General features: G+C 40.5%; 2 protein-coding genes and 1 non-coding gene across 3 annotated transcripts in view; 2 read left to right on the top strand and 1 right to left on the bottom strand.

The window, feature by feature from the left end:
- The first annotated feature begins 69 nt into the window (after positions 1-69).
- RPL5 (ribosomal protein L5) lies at positions 70-6,587 on the top strand. The gene is made up of 8 exons (XM_042030210.1): positions 70-190; positions 901-970; positions 1,071-1,186; positions 2,684-2,818; positions 3,393-3,595; positions 4,418-4,595; positions 5,701-5,789; positions 6,424-6,587. The coding sequence occupies exons 1-8, from the start codon at positions 188-190 to the stop codon at positions 6,521-6,523; spliced, it is 894 nt and encodes a 297-aa protein (XP_041886144.1). The 5' UTR covers positions 70-187; the 3' UTR covers positions 6,524-6,587.
- LOC121666031 lies at positions 4,178-4,274 on the top strand. Its single transcript, XR_006016545.1, has one exon. It is a non-coding gene; the product is annotated as a small nucleolar RNA SNORD21 (small nucleolar RNA).
- Positions 6,430-18,835, bottom strand: part of DIPK1A (divergent protein kinase domain 1A) — a 13,194-nt gene continuing 788 nt past the window's right edge. Inside the window, exons 2-5 of the mRNA XM_042030207.1 lie at positions 12,552-12,686; positions 12,173-12,280; positions 11,303-11,479; positions 6,430-10,343 (exon numbers count right to left, since the gene is read on the bottom strand). Coding sequence (XP_041886141.1) covers positions 9,531-10,343; positions 11,303-11,479; positions 12,173-12,280; positions 12,552-12,686 — 1,233 coding nt within the window. The 3' untranslated portion in view covers positions 6,430-9,530. The remainder of the gene's footprint in view (positions 10,344-11,302; positions 11,480-12,172; positions 12,281-12,551; positions 12,687-18,835) is intronic.

Genomic DNA, 18,835 nt, shown 5'->3' with positions numbered 1-18,835 from the left:
GCTCGGACCGCCCGCCGTCGGTCCGCCGGGCCGGCAGGGGGCAGCACGGCGCGCGCGCGGCCCCGCCCCGCCGGGCAGGGCAGGAGCTGCGGCTGCGCGGCCCGCGCGGCCTTTTCCCGTTTGCTGCGGAGCGCAGTCGTTGTGCGGAGCGGGCCCCGGCCTGAGGGACCGGACAGTGCCTGGCACGATGGTCGGTACCGACACGGGGGGGCTCGGGGGCATCGCGTCCGCCGTCCCGCGCGCGCCGTGCCGCGCTGCCCGCACGGATGGAGTCCGATTGTCGCGGGCTCGGGGCGGCCGCCCGGCGCCGGCGTGGCAATGGCTGCCATTCTGCCGGGGCTGCGCCGCGGGCGGCTCGAGGGGCTCCAGCAGGGCCCCGTTACCGGCTGCGCTGGCCCCATGCGCCGCGTCCTGCCGGGGCCCGCCGGCGGTGGCTGGGTCGGGCCCGGGCCGCGGGGCCGGGTCTGATACAGCCCCCGGTGCCCCTCAGCAGCCGCGCCGGGCCCCGGGTTGCGGGTGTTGGACTGACTGAGGGCGGGAGGCTGCAGGGGAAGCGGCTCCGTGGCAGAACGCGCTAGAGAAGTCGCTGGCTGTGCGGGAGTGATAGGAAATGAGTACGGTCACTGCTCCGGTCAGTGCGGACGGGCCTTCGGTTAACAGATACACTTCGGTTTTCTCCTGAAACATCAGTTTCTGTGGGAGGGGTAGAATTTGTAGGGTTTGATGTGCCGGGTGGTTTTTTTCCATTTCATTTTTATAGCGCTCTTTTTATCTAAACATACAAGAAAATCTGTTTAATTTCTGATTGCACTCTGGTTTTATTAATGGTGCATTTAGTTAGAATGATCTTGGCTTACAGGATTATATGTTAATAACATGTAGTTTATATTTCTTATCAAGGGGTTTGTGAAAGTTGTCAAGAATAAGGCGTACTTCAAGAGATACCAAGTGAAATTCAGGAGAAGGAGAGGTATTACTAAATTCCCTGTAACACACAATTAAATGTCCTTGGTGAATATTCATTCCTACTTTGTTCATGCATTTTGCGCACTTCAACTGTTGTTTTTCAGAGGGAAAAACTGATTACTATGCTCGCAAACGTTTGGTAATTCAAGACAAAAACAAGTACAACACTCCTAAATACAGGATGATTGTGCGCGTTACCAACAGAGACATCATCTGCCAGGTAAGGCCTGCGGTGTTTCCTGCTGGCCTGCCAGCCTTGCCAGGGTGAAGTCAGCACAGAGAGGGAGGCTTGGAGCAGCTGGGGTTTCTTAGGCCAGATCTGCACAGTTTTTGTATTGTAAAACAACTCCTTAAAGGAGTACAGTCTTAAGTGTTACTACAGCTTCAGTAAAAAACCATTTGCATTGTAGGAAAGAAGTTTTACAAGTGTTAGCACTTTTTCTGTGCACATTTGCAATGTAAGATTGTGCTGCTTTAATGATGCTGGGATAAGTAGAACAATTTTGGGAGAGGGAAGATGTCTCTGGGGGTTTTTTGCGATATTTAAAGGGCTTCAAAAAGAAGCCTTTTTTTCTTGGCTGAAGACAACCAAGTTGACAGTGTGACCTGTCAACCTGCATTGACTTGTGCTGTATCTAAAGGTGCCTTCTGTTTTGAGAGTTCTATTTCCATGATGTTGTGTGGCTCATATGAAGCACTGAGGCCTTTTGAGGGCTGTCCTGTGAGATTAAGGGAAACTGGTAAATAACAACAGTAGGCATTTTCTCATGGTCATTAAGTATGTGGTTGTGTGCAGCATCATACGCAGTTCCTTACTGTGGTTCAGTTGTTTCACTTTTAGAATGCTTTGACTAATTTTGAAGTTAAAAAGTTAGAAATGCTTGTTGTATAATAAATATATGTTGTTAAGGTCAAGAAAGAAGCAGCTAGAAAAGTTTAACTTCTTTTTTCATAGAGCAGTTATCTGTTGAGAACAGTCAGTTCAGTCACTAACAAGGTTATTTTATCTTTGAAACTCAGAACAAAAATCGATGGTGGCAGGTGCTTACCTCTGACTGTTAGTGCCTTTCCAGTATGTAGGAATCCTGAAAAAATGGGACAACTTTTGGGTGCAGAGAAGAGGTGTGAGAGTCTAAAGCAGAAACATCTGATAGTGCTGCTGTCTCACAGCAGAAACATCTGATAGTCCTGTTGTCTCACAGGAGACCCCTGGGATGATGATGGTCTCAGACCATGATTAATAAAATCATTCCATAAGGTTACTAACAATGTTACCACAAACTAGCACACGTTTCTTGCATTCTTTGAGGTGTATCAGAAAATGGGACAAAATTCATCCCATCCATAATGATTCTTTGAAAGGTTGCCTTTGGAGGCAGTTTCTGGTCTCTTGATCTATGTGGAAAGGTAATCACTAGTTGTTGCTAACAAACATTTTAGCTGGCCTAATACAGATTTGAATTCTTTGTGTCTTTACTTGAGGAGTTGATTACTCCTTTTGCAGAAACAAACAAAAAAGCCACAAGAGGAGGGGAAAAACCAAACAAAAACCACCCAACAAACGGTAACAGCACCACTCCTTGAGCTTGCATGCAGAGGTTGGCAGTTTTTTGCACACCTGGATCCAGTATTCCTGTCAGCTTGAGCAGGTGTCAGAGAGACGGTGCATGGAGCCCCAGTGGTGGGAGCACTAAGCTAACATTTGTTTTGTTGTCAGATTGCCTATGCCAGAATCGAGGGGGACATGATTGTCTGTGCTGCCTATGCCCACGAGCTGCCCAAGTACGGCGTGAAGGTCGGCCTGACCAACTACGCCGCTGCCTACTGCACCGGCCTGCTCCTGGCGCGCAGGGTACGTACAGGCAGGCACTGGGGGCTGCTGCTCTGCTTTCCTGGCTCCCTCATGGAAGGGAAAGCTCCCTTCCTCCAGTGGTGTGTCAGCCCACCTGGTCTTTGGGGTTCTCAGCATCATAACTTTTGCTCTTTACCATAATAGATGTGATGCATCTTGTGACTGTCGAATCACAGTGAAAAGTATGACAGCACGCAGTTGCAGCTCCAGCAGCACACTTTAATGTCGCAGCCCTTAAGTTTGGCAGTGGGAGGGAGGGAGTCAGGATAAAAATGTAAGAAATGTACCTTTCAGAGTTCAAAAACATGTAAACAGCAGCCATCCATTTTCCACAGGGGTTCATTAATAAGTCTTAAGTTCAGTGGTGTACCTGTTGGAACAGAAGGTTGGAACTTAACAGACACACTTACAGTGGTGGTTGTTATAAAGCTTTGTTACTAGTACAGGGTGCATAATTTTTGTAAAGAAATTAGTTAAAAATATGATTCTACTGCAAATTCACAAAGTAGTGGTGATTCTACATTTTTGTCAATAAATGGAAAGAATCTCAGCAGTACTTTTTCTTTTCCCACAGCTTCTGAATAAATTTGGCCTTGATAAGATCTATGAAGGCCAAGTTGAAGTCACTGGTGATGAATACAATGTGGAAAGCGTGGATGGCAAGCCTGGTGCTTTTACATGCTACCTGGATGCAGGTCTTGCCAGAACTACCACTGGAAACAAAGTCTTCGGTGCTCTGAAGGGTGCAGTGGATGGTGGGCTGTCTATCCCTCATAGGTAATATGTGTTACAAAGAATTCCTTCAGGGTTAACCTCAGATGCTTCTCTATGTGACAGTCTACTTACATGAATCAATTTATGTTGAAATAATTTTGTTCTGATATGGTAATGGTTATGTAATTAGGTTCTTGGTCAGGGGTTTTTTTTGTTGGTTGTTTTTTAATCCACAAATGCAATTCTGATAGTGCTGCTGGGAATCTTTCAACTGTCAAGGTGTAGAAACTAAAGAGTTATCTTGTTGCTTTTACTAAAAAGCAAGTGCCCTTAACAGATCTTCAAAGGATATTTCCTTGGTTTAAATCATTACCAAATTGTGTGTAGGTATTAATTTTCACTGTGAAAAAACTACGAACCAGGTACAAACCCAACTGATGCTTGCTGCATTTGTCAGTACAGCTGTAACTCTGAGCAGTCCACCTTCGTTTAGGATTTCCACATGGATATTTTGACTCTTACCTAACTGCTGCTTTCTGCTAGCAGTAGTGGAGGAAAAAAAATCTTGAGATCTTTTGTGTGTTCTCCTACCCTATCCCATGGTGTCCTATTCTTGACTAATTGTCCAGGTTTTTTGACTTGGCTGCTACATGATGATACTTGCAGTGACTGAACACGCTGTAGTTGGTCCATGGTGTGTACATGATGTACTGCAGTGTTTCAAGACGGGACTGATGGCAGCCGAGATGAACTTAAAACTTCTATTTTTTTTAGAGGCTCCTATCCCTCAGTTATCTGTAGGAGAATCTGATGTATCAGTCATTTCAGTGTGCATTTTAGCCTTTGAATTAGAGTCTTAATGTGACTGTACCTGCCGTTTGACAGCACCAAACGTTTCCCTGGCTATGACTCGGAAAGCAAAGAGTTCAATGCGGAGGTTCACCGCAAGCACATCATGGGCCAGAATGTGGCTGATTATATGCGGTACCTGATGGAGGAGGACGAAGATGCTTACAAGAAACAGTTCTCCCAGTACATAAAGAACAATGTAACACCTGACGGGGTAAGGTTTATCCAGCTGGAGCTTGGGCAGTAACAGAGATGCTGATAAGTCTTGCATAGGGACTTCTGTAATAATGAAATAAGTTTGATATGTAAAATTATGTGACTCATGTCGTATGTTACCCATGCAAAGAAAATACTTTTTCCTTCATTAAAGGCTCTATAATATATAGTGTAGAACTTCTGAAAGTGGGACCTTTTTTCCCCACTGTGAAACTTACTATTCTGCTTATAAATCCACTTCCTCCCCCCCCCGCCCCGAAACTAAATTAGAAGTTTCTATACAGGCTCTCCACTCCTTCCTTATCCTGCCCCAGAGCCTGTAATTTCTGCAGCTGTAGTGGTTGTAACTGTGAGCAAGCATGTGGTTGTGTGTCAAATCTGTTACTGTTTGTGTGACCCTAGAGGGAGTTCTCTGTTCCAGGTGAATAAAGAGCCCAAGCTACCATTTCATGAAACTATAGACTGTAATACATTTTATTTTAGTACTGCTTCACATTTTAGAGTTACACAAAATATTAGAAGATGGGTAAGAACACAGAGGTGCTTCTTCTATTTTTTCCAAGTATTAAACTCCTTCCAGATGGCTTGTCCTGGTGCCTGTAATATTCTTGCTTGGTTCTCCTAATAAGTGAGCCTGGAGCTTTAAAACACAGCTCCCTCATAACCCCGTTTTAGGCTACAGCAAATTTGATTCTCTATCCCTTCATTTCAGTGGGGTTTTGGGGTTTTTTTTGTAAATTTAACTAATTGCTAGTTTTTTCTAACATTCTAAAAAGAAAGTAATGTTAATGGCCGACTCCATCTGCTTTCTAAGCAAACAGCAGTTACAGCTTGTATTCAAATGAAGTGAGTCTAGGACTTAGGTCACTAGAAGCCACTTGTTCTTTGTACATCTAAAAAGCTGATACCTAGTGGTCTTAATTAACTGCCAGCAAAGGTATTTTTCAAATCTGTGCCATTATGGAGCCAGAGTTGGCTTTGGGACAGGGCAGCATTATTGCATGCCTGGGGACAATGCAGGCACAGGGATCTTGGATTTCTGATACTTCTCTAACAACTGGACAACTATGGTGAATTTAAATTTTAATTGTTTTTTTTCCAAGATGGAAGAAATGTACAAAAAAGCCCATGCTGCTATACGGGATAATCCAGTCCATGAAAAGAAACCCAAGAGAGAAGTCAAGAAAAAGAGGTAAAATTCTCATTCTTTTTAACATCTGTGTGACTTCTCTGTTGGAGCTATCTTAGTTACAGTAAAACAACTAATGCAATTTTGCAGTTGTGTCAATAGTCATGTGTTCTAGACCAGATTAAGATACATGCAGTTCTGTATAATTTAGGAGTTAACTTTAGCAGTAGGAATATGAAGTTCAAGAGCTCTTAAGTATATAAAAAAAACAAAGTGAAGAATCCTTGTGGCTTGAATAGCTAGAACAGTGTGTAGCTTCAAGTCTCAGTGTTTTCAGTGGGAAAGCTGCTTCTCTTCAGCTGAGAGCTCATTGATTATTTTGTCAGTACTAAACTATTTTGATTTTTCAAGGGTGTGGGAGAAAAGAAATAAGGAACAGCTATCACATTGGGCTTAATAATGTCTTTACTTCAGTCTCAAGAGAGTACAGAGTTTATCTCTTGAGAAATTAAAACTGTCTAACCATGCCTTTTTGTGGTGCCCTAAGTACAGCCTTCAGTCATTGTGAGGAAATAAAGCATGTTACAGAAGTGGGAATATATTCTTCCATTGCACTCTTAACCACAGTTGTGATGCACTGCATGTTTCTTGACTACATTTTGCTTTGGATCTACTGTACCCTGTGCTTACATTGCAGATGGAACTGTCCCAAGATGTCCCTTGCCCAGAAGAAAGACCGTGTTGCTCAGAAGAAGGCCAGCTTCCTCAGGGCCCAGGAGCGCAGAACTGAGAGTTAAGACAACTTCCACAGTTTTCTGTGAAGCTTTGGAAAAAGTGGCAATAAATTTATTGAGGAAGCAACTGTGTAAGACCAGCTTATTTGTATAGTTTATAAAAGCAGAGAATATATTTTATGATCTAGATAGTCTGTACCTGAAAAGTTTTTTTTCTCCTTGTTCTAAGTACTGTGTGAATTGAGTTTTCACAGAGAAGAGAGGTGACAGACTTCAAAGACGAAGGCTGTTGCATCAGAATTACTCCTGTAAGAAGGGGAAGGAAATCAATTAGATTAATTTTTGGCAGAGCTAGTATCAAGGACTAAGTATAAGAGCTTGCTGCTATTAAGTAGAGAAGGATTTAAAATTCTTAAGCTGAATACTTCACATTATTTAGTTGATCAGAGAATTCACTTTTAAGTTGCATGTACAGGAGTAGGTATGGAGGCCTTGTCAAGGAAACATTTGTGAGACTCCCTGGCAGTTGCACATCAGAGCCTTTCCTCCTTGAATCCCCACACACTCACAGGCAGCCAGACCATGTTCCCTTCCCTTTCACCCGTAGGGTTCCCTTAGCAGAGCCCATGACATCCCATTCCACAAGGCAGTTCATTCCTGGTGCAGGAACAACTCTAAATGGTCGCTCTGAGGAGCACCCCTGGGCTTTTATACCCTCACACTCCTCACCCTATCCCCCATGCCAGTCTCTACCTCATTTTTCCTCCTGCCTCCCCTCTCCATGTCCATCCACCTCACCAGTCACTGGTTTTCATCTCCTTATCCTAAAGGGTGGCCCCCACCCAGAGCCCAATGTGTGTTTCTTTCTGCAGCTTGCAGGCTGAGCTGCCTGGAAGAGAAGTATTTCTCACCAGCCTTGTCCTGCCCTGGTCCTTTGTCTCCTCCTACCTCTCAGTTTCTGTGTGCCAATAGGTTTCCCACTAGACTTAGAGAAATCATTTGCACAGTTTAAACATTAATCAAGGAGGCTACATGGAGGAATGTTCTGCTCTAAGATACTGGTAGTTGGTGTAAATACTGCTACTGAAAAAAGAAAAGAGGCCTGTGATTTATTATAAACAAAAGTGTATTTTTTTTCCAATGAAAGCTTCGATGCAACAGTAATAAAAATGAAGATTCTGTACAACAAACTGCACTATTAAACATATTCTCCCGTTGTTAAAATACCCAATGATGTTGGGTATTTTAAGTAATCTCTGCCCAAATAGCAGTCACTGTCAGCTTTTTTCACCAAGAACATGACCACTTTACACTTTTAGTGCATTGCTCGTTACAAATACTTATTAGTTCATAGTTGGAGCACATTAGCAAGTTCAAGACAATAGCATGGGCATAGTATTTCTTAAACTAAAAGGCTGGTGTTCACAAAACAATGTTAACCCAAGCTGCATATTATTACATCTGGTATGGAGAAACTACTTTATTGTGGTCCTGTAGTTCAGTTTCATCATTCTAGAAATGCATTTGAAACAGGATACCTAGAGCAATTAACCTTTCAAATACGTAAATAAAGCTTGTTCTTCTTACCTCTGGTGAAAATGAATTAAGGGGCCAGGATTCAGAAGTATACAGATGACTGCCATTAAAATCATGAAGATTGAACAACTTTGTACCTAAAGCATTTATAAATTAAACATTCAACAGGCAAGTATTGAGCATGTATTAAGGTGTTTTATGGACATCCAATTCTGCATAATTATGAACACAGCTGTAAATCTGAAGAATAGGGTGCAGATTAAAGGTAGTAGAGTGGTCATGCTTTGTGGAGTGCCAGGATCAGATTATGTTTATTTACTCATGGCTTGAGTTTTAACAATGACTCAGAGATGCTACTAGAAAAAAAGAACACACACACTGCAGCTCACTTAGTAACAGCTAGGAATGAGCTGGAAAATACCTCATAGGCTCCTAGTTGAGCAATATTGCACAATCCTGAGCAATCCGGCTTCTGTCTTAAAATTCAGGTCTAGCTCTTGATTACACACTTCCTGCAGTAGTTACGATTGAAGTACAGCTGAATGTGGAGGGACAGTAAAGAGCCAAGACTATCCACAACTATTAACTTCTTTCTCATGTCATACAGCAGATTCCTACACTATGCAAACTTCCCTTTTTAACTGGTAGGACACTTCTGCTATTCAGTATTTTTAAAAATTAACTTCAGTTTTCATACTATAGCTTAGTCCACAAACTCCTTGCTTTTCAATATTTGCTACAGCTAAATTTGGGTTAAAGGTTTCCAGTGAAGTTCTTGAAATGGATGCTGGTATTGCTGCTAAACCATATAGATGACTTTAAGAAATAATACTCTAGAATTCTTGGCTCCCAAAGGGCTCACCATACAATGACAATTAAAAAATGTTGAACTACTTAAACATTCAAGACGTAAGCATGAGGTAACAATGTGTAAACAGAATCTGATTTGTCTCATATTACAACCTATACATTCTAGAATAAAATTCTAATTTTCCACAGTTAAAAAATTCTTTAATGTGCAAATTCTGCCATGCCAAGGTATTAGTAAACTTCAATCTCACAGTTCAGTTTATTCATAACAGCAGCTTGGACTTGGACACATTATTTGCAGTAGTGGCAATTCTTCATAAAACTACTTAGGAGAAAAATCCTCTGCAGGTACTTCACAAATGAGCAATGTTTTTCACAGAAATGGAAGATGTTCCCTCAGCTGATGTGGTGGCACAGTGAATACTTTCATCCTGTTCAAGATCTGACAAAGTGCACAGAACAGTCAAGCATGCAGAGTTGTTGTTTCCGTAACAGCACTGAACACCAGAAGTACTTCTGGCCTCTGCTCGATCATTCAGTGGCATGTTCATTCTTCGAGAAGCCCTGTCATAAGTTACTGACTGAAGGGCAAGACTGAAAGAGCCATTCATAAAATCTGAGTAAAGAAATACCTTTTTAAAAAGGTGCGGATTGTTTTTATCAAATGTCTTGGGCCACCTCTAGTGGCCCAAGGCATCAGTATTCTCTTCTGCTGCTGGAGAAGCTAAGAATCATTTGTATGAGAAATTTTCTTCCACAGTAAAGTTTTTAAGTTATTGAGTATTAAAGAATGCTCCATTTCCATCTGATTTGCTGTGACTTTCAGGGCAATGCACAAGTACAGTTGTTTCTCTAGTTCTTCATGGATATCAGAAGGAGCACCACGAAGCAGATAGTCTTTAAGGAGCTGACAAGCTTTTGCCAAGTTTGGCTGGATTACTTCAGTGGTACATCTCATTTTACTTTGGTCACATAGTGTTCTACAGTCTGTACCATAAATGCAGTCCAAATCTGAGTCACACTGACGATCTTTAATTATTTCCTTCAAATTAATTTCTGGCACAATTTTTCTCATGTCCATCATTTTCAAATCATATTTATCATTATATCCCAAGTTTTTGGCACTTGTATCACACATCAGAAAGTTTCCATAAGGTCCATGGAAAATATCTTCCACAAATTCTAAAAGCCCTATAGCTATTTTTGCCTTTCTTGGCCATGATGGAGTGAACCACTGGTCCATGCTTCTTCTAAAGCCAGAGGGAATGAGAAGTTCTATAATCCATGGAAGGCTGATTCCATAGAGAGAGGTATATTCAACTCTTTCGGTCACATAGAGATCCCCACAAAAACCCATCAGCTTGGGAGTATGTTCTTTATCCTGCAAGATCACCATTAATAGAAACTCTTCTAGCTGCAGGAGTGCCCATGCAGATTTTGCTTCTGGCAAAGAGACTCTCCCATCTTTGTTTCCATCGGCGAAAGACAGGATGAGATTAACCAGTTCTGAAAGATTTCCTTGTTCACCCAATTTTGCCTAAAAGCAACAAACAAAAAAGATGAAGTATGATTTCATTAACTGCCCCCAATCCATCTGTCATTCTGCCTCCTGTTACTCTCCTTCTATGAACAATGGGAGTAACAGGGTACGTTCTAGTTTTCATTGGTTATTGATGTAACAGGACCTGCCATCAGGTGCGTGCAGAGCTTCCTTTTTGTTCTGTTCTCACAGGCACTGAGCATTGTAATCCTCTGGAAGTACTACCTTTCTTTGCACTTCAAAATGCAAACATTAAAATTCAAACATTGTTCTTGATCAGATCAGTCCTTAGAAAAATTGTATCAAGTAGCTTATTCAATATTGTCTACAAAAAAGTGTGCAGAATTCAAATGTTTAGATCAGGTTTAGTTTTCAGTTGATCAGACCTTACAAATGTAGTGAAATCATGTTATCAACTACGTTTTGGCCAATTATTAAAGGTACCAAGACAAAACTGGGTCCAAATCCCGTAACTATACTGAAATGCTTAATTTTGTTATTTGAAGTAACCACATCCATTGTAGGACTACAGAGAAAGAAGTCATTGCTGGAATCAGAACTGTTCCATTTTTAGCTGAATGCTCACACAAAGGCAGATCAACTTTTTCCAGATTTTCCTAAGAACTACCCTAATACACCTGCTGCTCACCATTGTTAGAGACAACGCTGCTGTAATGCATCACTACTGACATCAGCCTTACATCATATTTTCTATATAAATACTAGCAAAATCTATAGACCAGATGAACGCCAGCTTCCATCATTTAAAGAGTAAGGAAAAAACCCTGATAATTAGTTACTTCAAACTTCAAGATAAGCACCTCTGGGAAAAACTATTTCTGTGCTGATTATTTTTCTAACATACTCTTGAACAAGGCTCATACAAGAGGGTATTCTCTCCAGCTTCAAGAAAACAAGCCTTTCTGTCAAAATAGAATAAATAAGAATATACGTACTTTAAAAAGACCGTATACCATTTCTTTGAATTTCTCAACAGTAGTTCCTCTTGTTGGTTTATCAAATAGGACTATTTCCTTCCTTGGTTCTGGGTCAGTACCAAAATCAAGTTGAGCAGCTTCTTCCATCTGGCATTTTATAACACTTTGCAGATTTCCCCAGATTCCTAAATACATCTATGCAGAAAAAGAGGGGAAACTGTATGAAACACTGTAGAAGTCCATCTGAAGACCACCTGTCCTCCAACCACTGCTTCAAGAGTCAAACAGTGACACTGATCAGAAACTGAATCTCGTGTGCAAACGATGAATAAGGCAATTTGAACAATGGCAACTTCAAATACAACCCACTTCTGCAGGTTCTTCGGAGACACTACACTGTCAAAATACAGACAGCTTCCCAAACAACAGATTGGCATTACTGCCACCTTTGCATAGCTTGTTACAAGGCTGCTGCTTCTATCTGTGATGCAGGATAGCAGAGAAGCAGTATGCTTTGTGCAAGTATGCACATTCTGTCAAACTGTGGAAGGATTCAATATATATTATATATGTTTCCAAAATACATATATTATAAAATAAATAGATACCCCTCTACATATAGGAATAATGTATATTATTGTATATAGGTGCATATTATATGTTTTAATTTGTATTATACTGTATCTTCTCTGTATAGGTGTGTGTATGTATATATATGGGTGTGTATATATATGCACACACACACGCTCTGCATGTCACAGCAAATGAAGTTTGAAATAATCAGTATTAAACAGATTCAACTTGCTGACAGTAAAGTCTACCTGGCATTCCAGACAATGACATTTCAGTGGGAAATAATAAAACTAGGTTGGATGAGTAAATCCTTACCTGGTTATTGGGCTTTGTTGACAAACATTTTCCAAAATACAGTGTTTCTTTAGCACAAAGACTACTACACGCTGACCCGTCAATAACACCCGTCTTGTATTTATCACACTGAAACAAACAGGGAGAAAAATATTTAATGAATTGCCTAAGAAAGGAGGCAAAAACTGTATCTCTTTCAACACCCAAGTTTTGAAAGAAAAATCTAAGAAAAAAATGTAAATTACCCTATGTCAAAATAATGTTAGAGACACAACTGGTTTTATCTGTAACTGAAATTATAATCTTACTTCGGCATGATGGAATATGAGAATTTGATTAAATTACATGTGGCACTGACTGAATTAGTCAAACTTCAAAAAGCTATGCTAAATATACTTACTATAATTTTCCTACAGTCATGTCCTCTGCACAGTTCTGTGTAGGTGGAGTACTGAACATACATAATCCAGCTGCCAATAAACACTACTAACCAAGAGATGAAGAGATACTTTATCCGCACATAGGACAGACGTACCTAGAGCACACAAAGAGAAAATACTGTTTGTAATTCACTGAGCAGCAGTAAACATGATTTACCATTTCATCTTTAAGGAATTTGACTTATAAATAATGATAAAAATAAGTGATAAAATAGTGATAAAATAAGCAGACTGCATTATATGGAACATTTGCTTCCTTCAGTGAGCAAAACTGATAGGGGAGGTCAGTTTGACTTATGTAAGTGGAAGGAAAATTAAATAAGAGATATAAATAAATAGAACAAAAGGTGTCAGACCCTCACAGGGCAAGCCAGACTGCAGGAACCAATTTGATCAAAAATCATAAACTGCCAGAGCTCAATTAAGTGCATTTTTCCCTAAGACTAGTTACCTATGTCCCACTCACGGTAAATCAAATCCAACAGACCAAGAATTTGGTCAAAAAATAATCTGTGTTAATGTGTAAACACACAAGATAGATATACAATTAGCAGGGTGGATTTCAGGATCAGGTTTCATGCGCTGAAGTCTCTCTCCTTCCTTGAAATGACACCATTTAATTATGCAAATAAAATTCTTCTGTACTAGCCTCACCTTCAGTGGTCTTTCCCACAACAGTGTGCATGACTTCCCTGTTGTTTCTGTGGCCTCACATAGACAGTTTTCACAGGGGCAGAAGGAAAATCTATTTATAAATTAAGAACTGAGGGAGAGCTAAGTGTCTTGCAAAGTAGGAGGGATGTTTTGATCCTTTCCTTCTTCTTTTTTCCTCCTCGTCAGAGAGTCTGGTGTGCTAACAGGTTGATTTTCATACTCACGTCAGGATTAGAAACTAATTAGAAGGTCAGGATCAGCTTTAGCAGCAGGATGTAAGGAAAGTGCATGACAGCAGCTATATTTGGTCAGCATTTGGTCATTTCTATCAGTATCCTAATCTTCAGTAATACCTATAAAAAGATACTCTTGAAGATTGAGATCATATATAATATATACCAAATGTGCTCCCAGTTTCCTCTAGAAGAACTTGCTAAGCCAGATATGATATTCTGCATTTAGTAAATCTCAAATAATTTATCTTTCATTTAAAATATTTCAATTTACCCAGACTCCCTTAAAAATCTACATAAGCTTTTAGCATCCACAACAAACTTTAGCAATTAATTTACAGGTCTACTATCCACTACCAAGGTCAGGCACTGGACTTTATTTTACTGAAGTCTGATTCATATTAACTTTGTTTGATACCCCCTAGTTCATGTATTGGAAGAGTGAACAATTTCTGTCCACTCTGTCCCCGTCTGTCATGATTTTGTAGGCCTCCATAACACACCTCCCTGTGATGTCATCTCTTTTCCAGACTGACAGGTCCTAACTTGACTGTTCCTCATAGAGAAATTATCCCATATGTTTGGAAAAGGTTCCAAGAAAAGTAGTAATGATGAGCAATTTTGCCATCACACATATACACAGAACTGTAGCAATGTAAATAAGCAATTTTTTTTAATTAGAAAGACTGCAATAATTTATTAGAATTTATTAAAATATGACAAACAGCCAGCATGCATTACACCCTTTCTATTGGAAACAAAAAATCCAGAAAAAGTCAGTTTCAAAAGACCCAAAGATGATTTCAATCCATAGAGCTGTGGTCCTGCCACATGCCTCAGCTGTGCATCCCTATTCCTTCACACCTTCACAGACACTCACTTGACAATCTTAAAACTACCCGGTTAAAAAAAGAGAGAGTTACAATTAACTTTTTATTCCAGTGATTTCTTTTAGAGACAGGTTTTATAATTTGGGGGGTTTTAAAGCTGTTTCTAATAACCCTGTTATGTAGCAGAACATGAAGCACAGGAAACTACTGGTAAAATCTGGGGAAGATCAACAGAAATGAAACTGACAATTTTAGGGAAAGCTGTTTCTTGTGTAAAAACTGCTTGGGAACCAAAGCTTCTGGGACAACAAATCCTCCTCATTCCTCAGTGCTTCTTGCTGAATCCTTCCATGAACCTTTATAATACACTTTAAACCAAAGTGCTACTTCATGAAATTTTGTATTATTGTATGCATTTAGTACAACTTCAGAGACCAGCAGTGGCCTGCAGGCCTCAGGACCACTGCAGAATATTGACCGTACTCACAGTACAGATACTGTATATATTGTCCTCCTCCTTAGGAAGAAAGGGAATGTACTTGAGACCGAAAATCCTCCCCAAATGCCATCTGACTACATCATGTATTTGGCAGGAAGTTCCAGAGAAGCTAGATTTATTTTGAGCTCAGCACTGTGCCAATGGAGTCATGCAGCTTTTGACTTGCAAAAGCCACTCTGCCAGTTCAGAGCATGGACAAACAGCATCCCTCTGCTTACAGACAACCAAGGTTCCACTCTCTGGTTCAAAGGGAATTACTTTTCTAGTAAGGACTTCCTCATCATGCTCAGGAAAACGCCTGATCATTATTTGATTTCTTCCCATACATTCCCCTACCAAATTTTCATTTTCTCCCCAGAATCGGTCTGTGAGTGTAGACACACTTAGTTTACTTCATCTGGCGCGTGCACACACTGTCCTAATGCAGGAACGTGGATTTACTGAGCCTGGTTTGGTCACACGAGTGCTGATGCACCCAGAACACAGAGGACTTACACCTACCATGGAGATCACTGGAACACATTTCTGAGCAAGACGTCCCAGACAGTGCTTAGGGAGCAACACATATAGATGGGCTCCATTTGAAACTGTGACAAACTGCCAGGAAACTTGTAATAAGAACATTTTTAGGGCAACAGAATGACTGAGAGTTCCAAAATTATCCAAAAAAGAAAGAAAGTATTCAAAACAAGGAAACAGTTTCTTTTTTCATCTCTAGTCTTCCATCAAGATTTAAATGTGAGCCAGGGAATGCAAGAATGAGGGAAAACACTTGTAATGCTTGATATTACAGATTCAACTTCTTCCATCACTTGTATATTCTGCTAAGTCATGTGCACTGAATAATAATCAGACATTCATCCCCCGAAATAGAATTGGAAAACCTCTTCTTGCAAAACTCAAGCCTGGATGCACTCCAAAGCATATGGAGAGTAGTGAATCAACATGCAACATAACTTGACAGATTTTTGGTGAGTCTACTTTTTATTTAAAACACTTTTATGGCTAAAGAGTATGAAAGTGTTTCTTTGTTTAATAGTAGAGATAGCTTAATTCTGGAAAGTATTCCACATAACCATAGCGTAGTAATCTTCTCCAAATCAGAGTTGCTCTCTCCACTCATCTTACATGCTCACAATAGAAAAGGACAGATAAAAAAAAGTAGACCAATCATGCTAGAAATTCTGTTTTGTTCTCTGTTCAGGTTGATTTGTCTGTCACAGGATGCACTTCAGGTAGGCTGACATGATGTCTAAGAGCATTAGCCCACACTGTTTTGGATGCCAGGAACAGGAGACATTCCTATCTCTAAGAGCAGACAGTGCATGCTTATGATTATGCCAGTGTCTTGAATTATTTTGCATCCTGAATAACCAAACTGAGTAAACAGAGCTGAGGTATCTTTTGAAATAAAATAATGACCAAGATGGAAAATGGGACATCTCTCCTTAAAACGTTAAGCAAAACAGAAGGGATTAAAATCTTAGAGCAAAGAGACTATACAGGAAATTTCTGCTGTGTGGGGCTTTAGACTTGCTTATTCTTTGGCCCATCGAAGACAGTCTCTTGTACATTACTGCAGTCCATGAGGCACTTCTAAAGAGTCTGTAAACTTGGTCCAGAATCTATAAAGGCCAAACTTCCACACGTGCAAGTGCTCTTTACATGATTGTTGTCACAAGCAATCCTGCTGGTTAGTCCTCAGCCTCACAATGCAATTGCTAACTACAGCTATCAGAAAGAACTTCAGGACAATGTCTCTTAAATTGGGGACACTAACCTCTCCTTGTAAAACAAAATCCCAGTGTTAATCACCCAACTGTAAAATCCTATAAATACAATTAAATTATTTTGTGGTGTTTAAAAGTTTGTCAGGTTTTAGGGTATTTTTGTTGTTTTGTTTACTATTATTACATGATCTGCAGTCTAAGCAATGGCAAAGTTTTGTACTTCAGAGTTACTATTCTTCAGAGTGACAGAACTTTAACATTGACTCAGAGAGTCCCTAACACTAAGTTTTGGGCTGAGCTAAGATATCTAAGTGTGCCCTGCTCCTTTTACACGAGCTGACACATGGAAGAACGTCTTTTTTAGGCTCAAAAATCATCAACTGTTTGCCTATGGATCTTGCATTCTGCACAAAAGCTAAAGCGTGTGTAAATCAAGAGAACATTTGCCATAGAATATCTGTTGCAACCCAGCTCGTAACATCCTGCTCCTATTAGGGCAGAAATCTAGAACAGGTATTAAGTTTTGTCTCACAGAACCTGATGTTCTGGTGATTCATTTCACAGCATAGTTTTCAAGAAGTCTGGAATGCCAGCAAAAGCTGGAATTCACTCCGTGATAACCTTCCACTGTACTAACATATTCCCTGGTGTGCTACTTGAAATGCTGCATAGAAACACTACACAAGTCTTTCCACCTTGATCATAGTCCTCAGTGAGTTAAGTCTACCATTTACTTAGAGACCGTTGGCTTCTTTGGAGACAAATCTCAATAAAGCACTCAGCAATTAGTGTAGTTAAATCATGACTACATTTGTCATGTCCCAACAGTAACATGCAGTGACAAGAAACACCAATATATTGATAGTTGCTGCCATTCTATGGATGCATCAGACATTAACATACATTCACTGACAGAGAAAAACATGTTTATGTTCACAAAGCCACTATTAAATCTCCTAAAACAAGTCAGCAGAATATGCAAAATCGGCTCTCAGTATAAGAAAGCACACACAGAATTTTTTTTTTTAATCTGCAATAGAAACAAACATTTAATTTCTTTGGCTTTTCTAATAAATAATTTTGCAGTCTTCCTGTTTCTTAGAAGATTTTAAAATAACATTTTGCTTGGAAGGCCTTAAATCAAATTTTGAGAAGAAGAGCAGAGAAGAATGTTATCAGATATCACCATATAATGATAAGAGACTACCAAGGCAAAGGAGGCAAACAATTTGGAGACTTCTAATTTGAAAGGTAGTGTATAGATTATGAATTCATTTCTATTTGTATTGAAGGCTTTATCCCATAGGAATCCAAATATTATACAATTGTCTACTTCGGTAAATAGATCTAGAGTACTCTTCTTTGGTTTAAAACCCAAGTGATACTGACCCAGATTTGCAGGTACATACCATGAAACAAATACTAAAGAGGGTAAAATTGTATCTGTATGCTTCTCACTAAACATTACACCCCCACTCTATGTACTTCTGAAAAAAGAACAAAATTTCTTCTCATTTGGAAAAGTTCCAGATGAGGGGAAATTCAAACATTCAGGATTTTAAAATGCACCAATATGAGGTTTAAAATTTTTAATCAAATGATCACTAAGCATACCAACAGATGACAAACACATAAGCAGCATATATAAGAAAAGTAAACATTATTTATATCCTCCAACACAACAGATGTTCACCTTATTTAAAATCTAGTTAAAATACAATCCAACTGATAAAAAGGAAATCCCGTGGATAAACCATTAAGCTACCACAACGTCGTAACTAACTGATATTTCACAGCAGAACTTCCTACTACACAATAGCCACAGCACTTCCAACCAAAACAGCCTTACTCTGCTAACTGAAGTAATGCAAACATGTACCTGCATATAGAAATACAACAGCGTGTCTACGAACATACAAGGCAATGTATGGAGCAGCAGAAGAAAAGTGCCCGACATTAATTTTTTTAGAAGACACGAAAAAGGAATATGAACTGCTCATCCAAGCCGTGGTCCGCGCGCTGACAGGATGGATGGCTGCAGCACCGGCAGTAGGTGTAAAGGAGGGACGTGGGGCACAACTGGGGGGTTCCCGGGCCGCGGCAGTGCCCCACTGGCAGCGCCGTGAGCCCGGGGAGCCGCGGGCCGCCTGCCGCGTAACAGGTCCTGCGCCGGCCGCTCGGGGCGGGCGCTCCGCGGAGCGCGCTGCGCCCGAGGCGGCGGGAGAGGCCCGATCCGACCGGCGGCGGGCGGCGAGAGGCACCGCGGCCCCGAGGCCGCCGCCACCTGCTCCGTGCCCC

Source organism: Corvus kubaryi, unplaced genomic scaffold (genome assembly GCF_017639235.1).
Source record: "Corvus kubaryi isolate FWS band 111438036 unplaced genomic scaffold, C.kubaryi_AGA036_p1.0 37334, whole genome shotgun sequence".
Taxonomy (NCBI): domain Eukaryota; kingdom Metazoa; phylum Chordata; class Aves; order Passeriformes; family Corvidae; genus Corvus; species Corvus kubaryi.
This window is presented reverse-complemented; position numbering and strand designations above follow the sequence as displayed.

Bases quoted from the DNA above. Each gene is read 5' to 3' on its own strand.
- RPL5 (XM_042030210.1), top strand. The intron at 2,819-3,392 runs GTACGTACAGGC...CTTTTCCCACAG, and splicing joins GCCTGCTCCTGGCGCGCAGG to CTTCTGAATAAATTTGGCCT. The intron at 5,790-6,423 runs GTAAAATTCTCA...CTTACATTGCAG, and splicing joins AGAGAAGTCAAGAAAAAGAG to ATGGAACTGTCCCAAGATGT.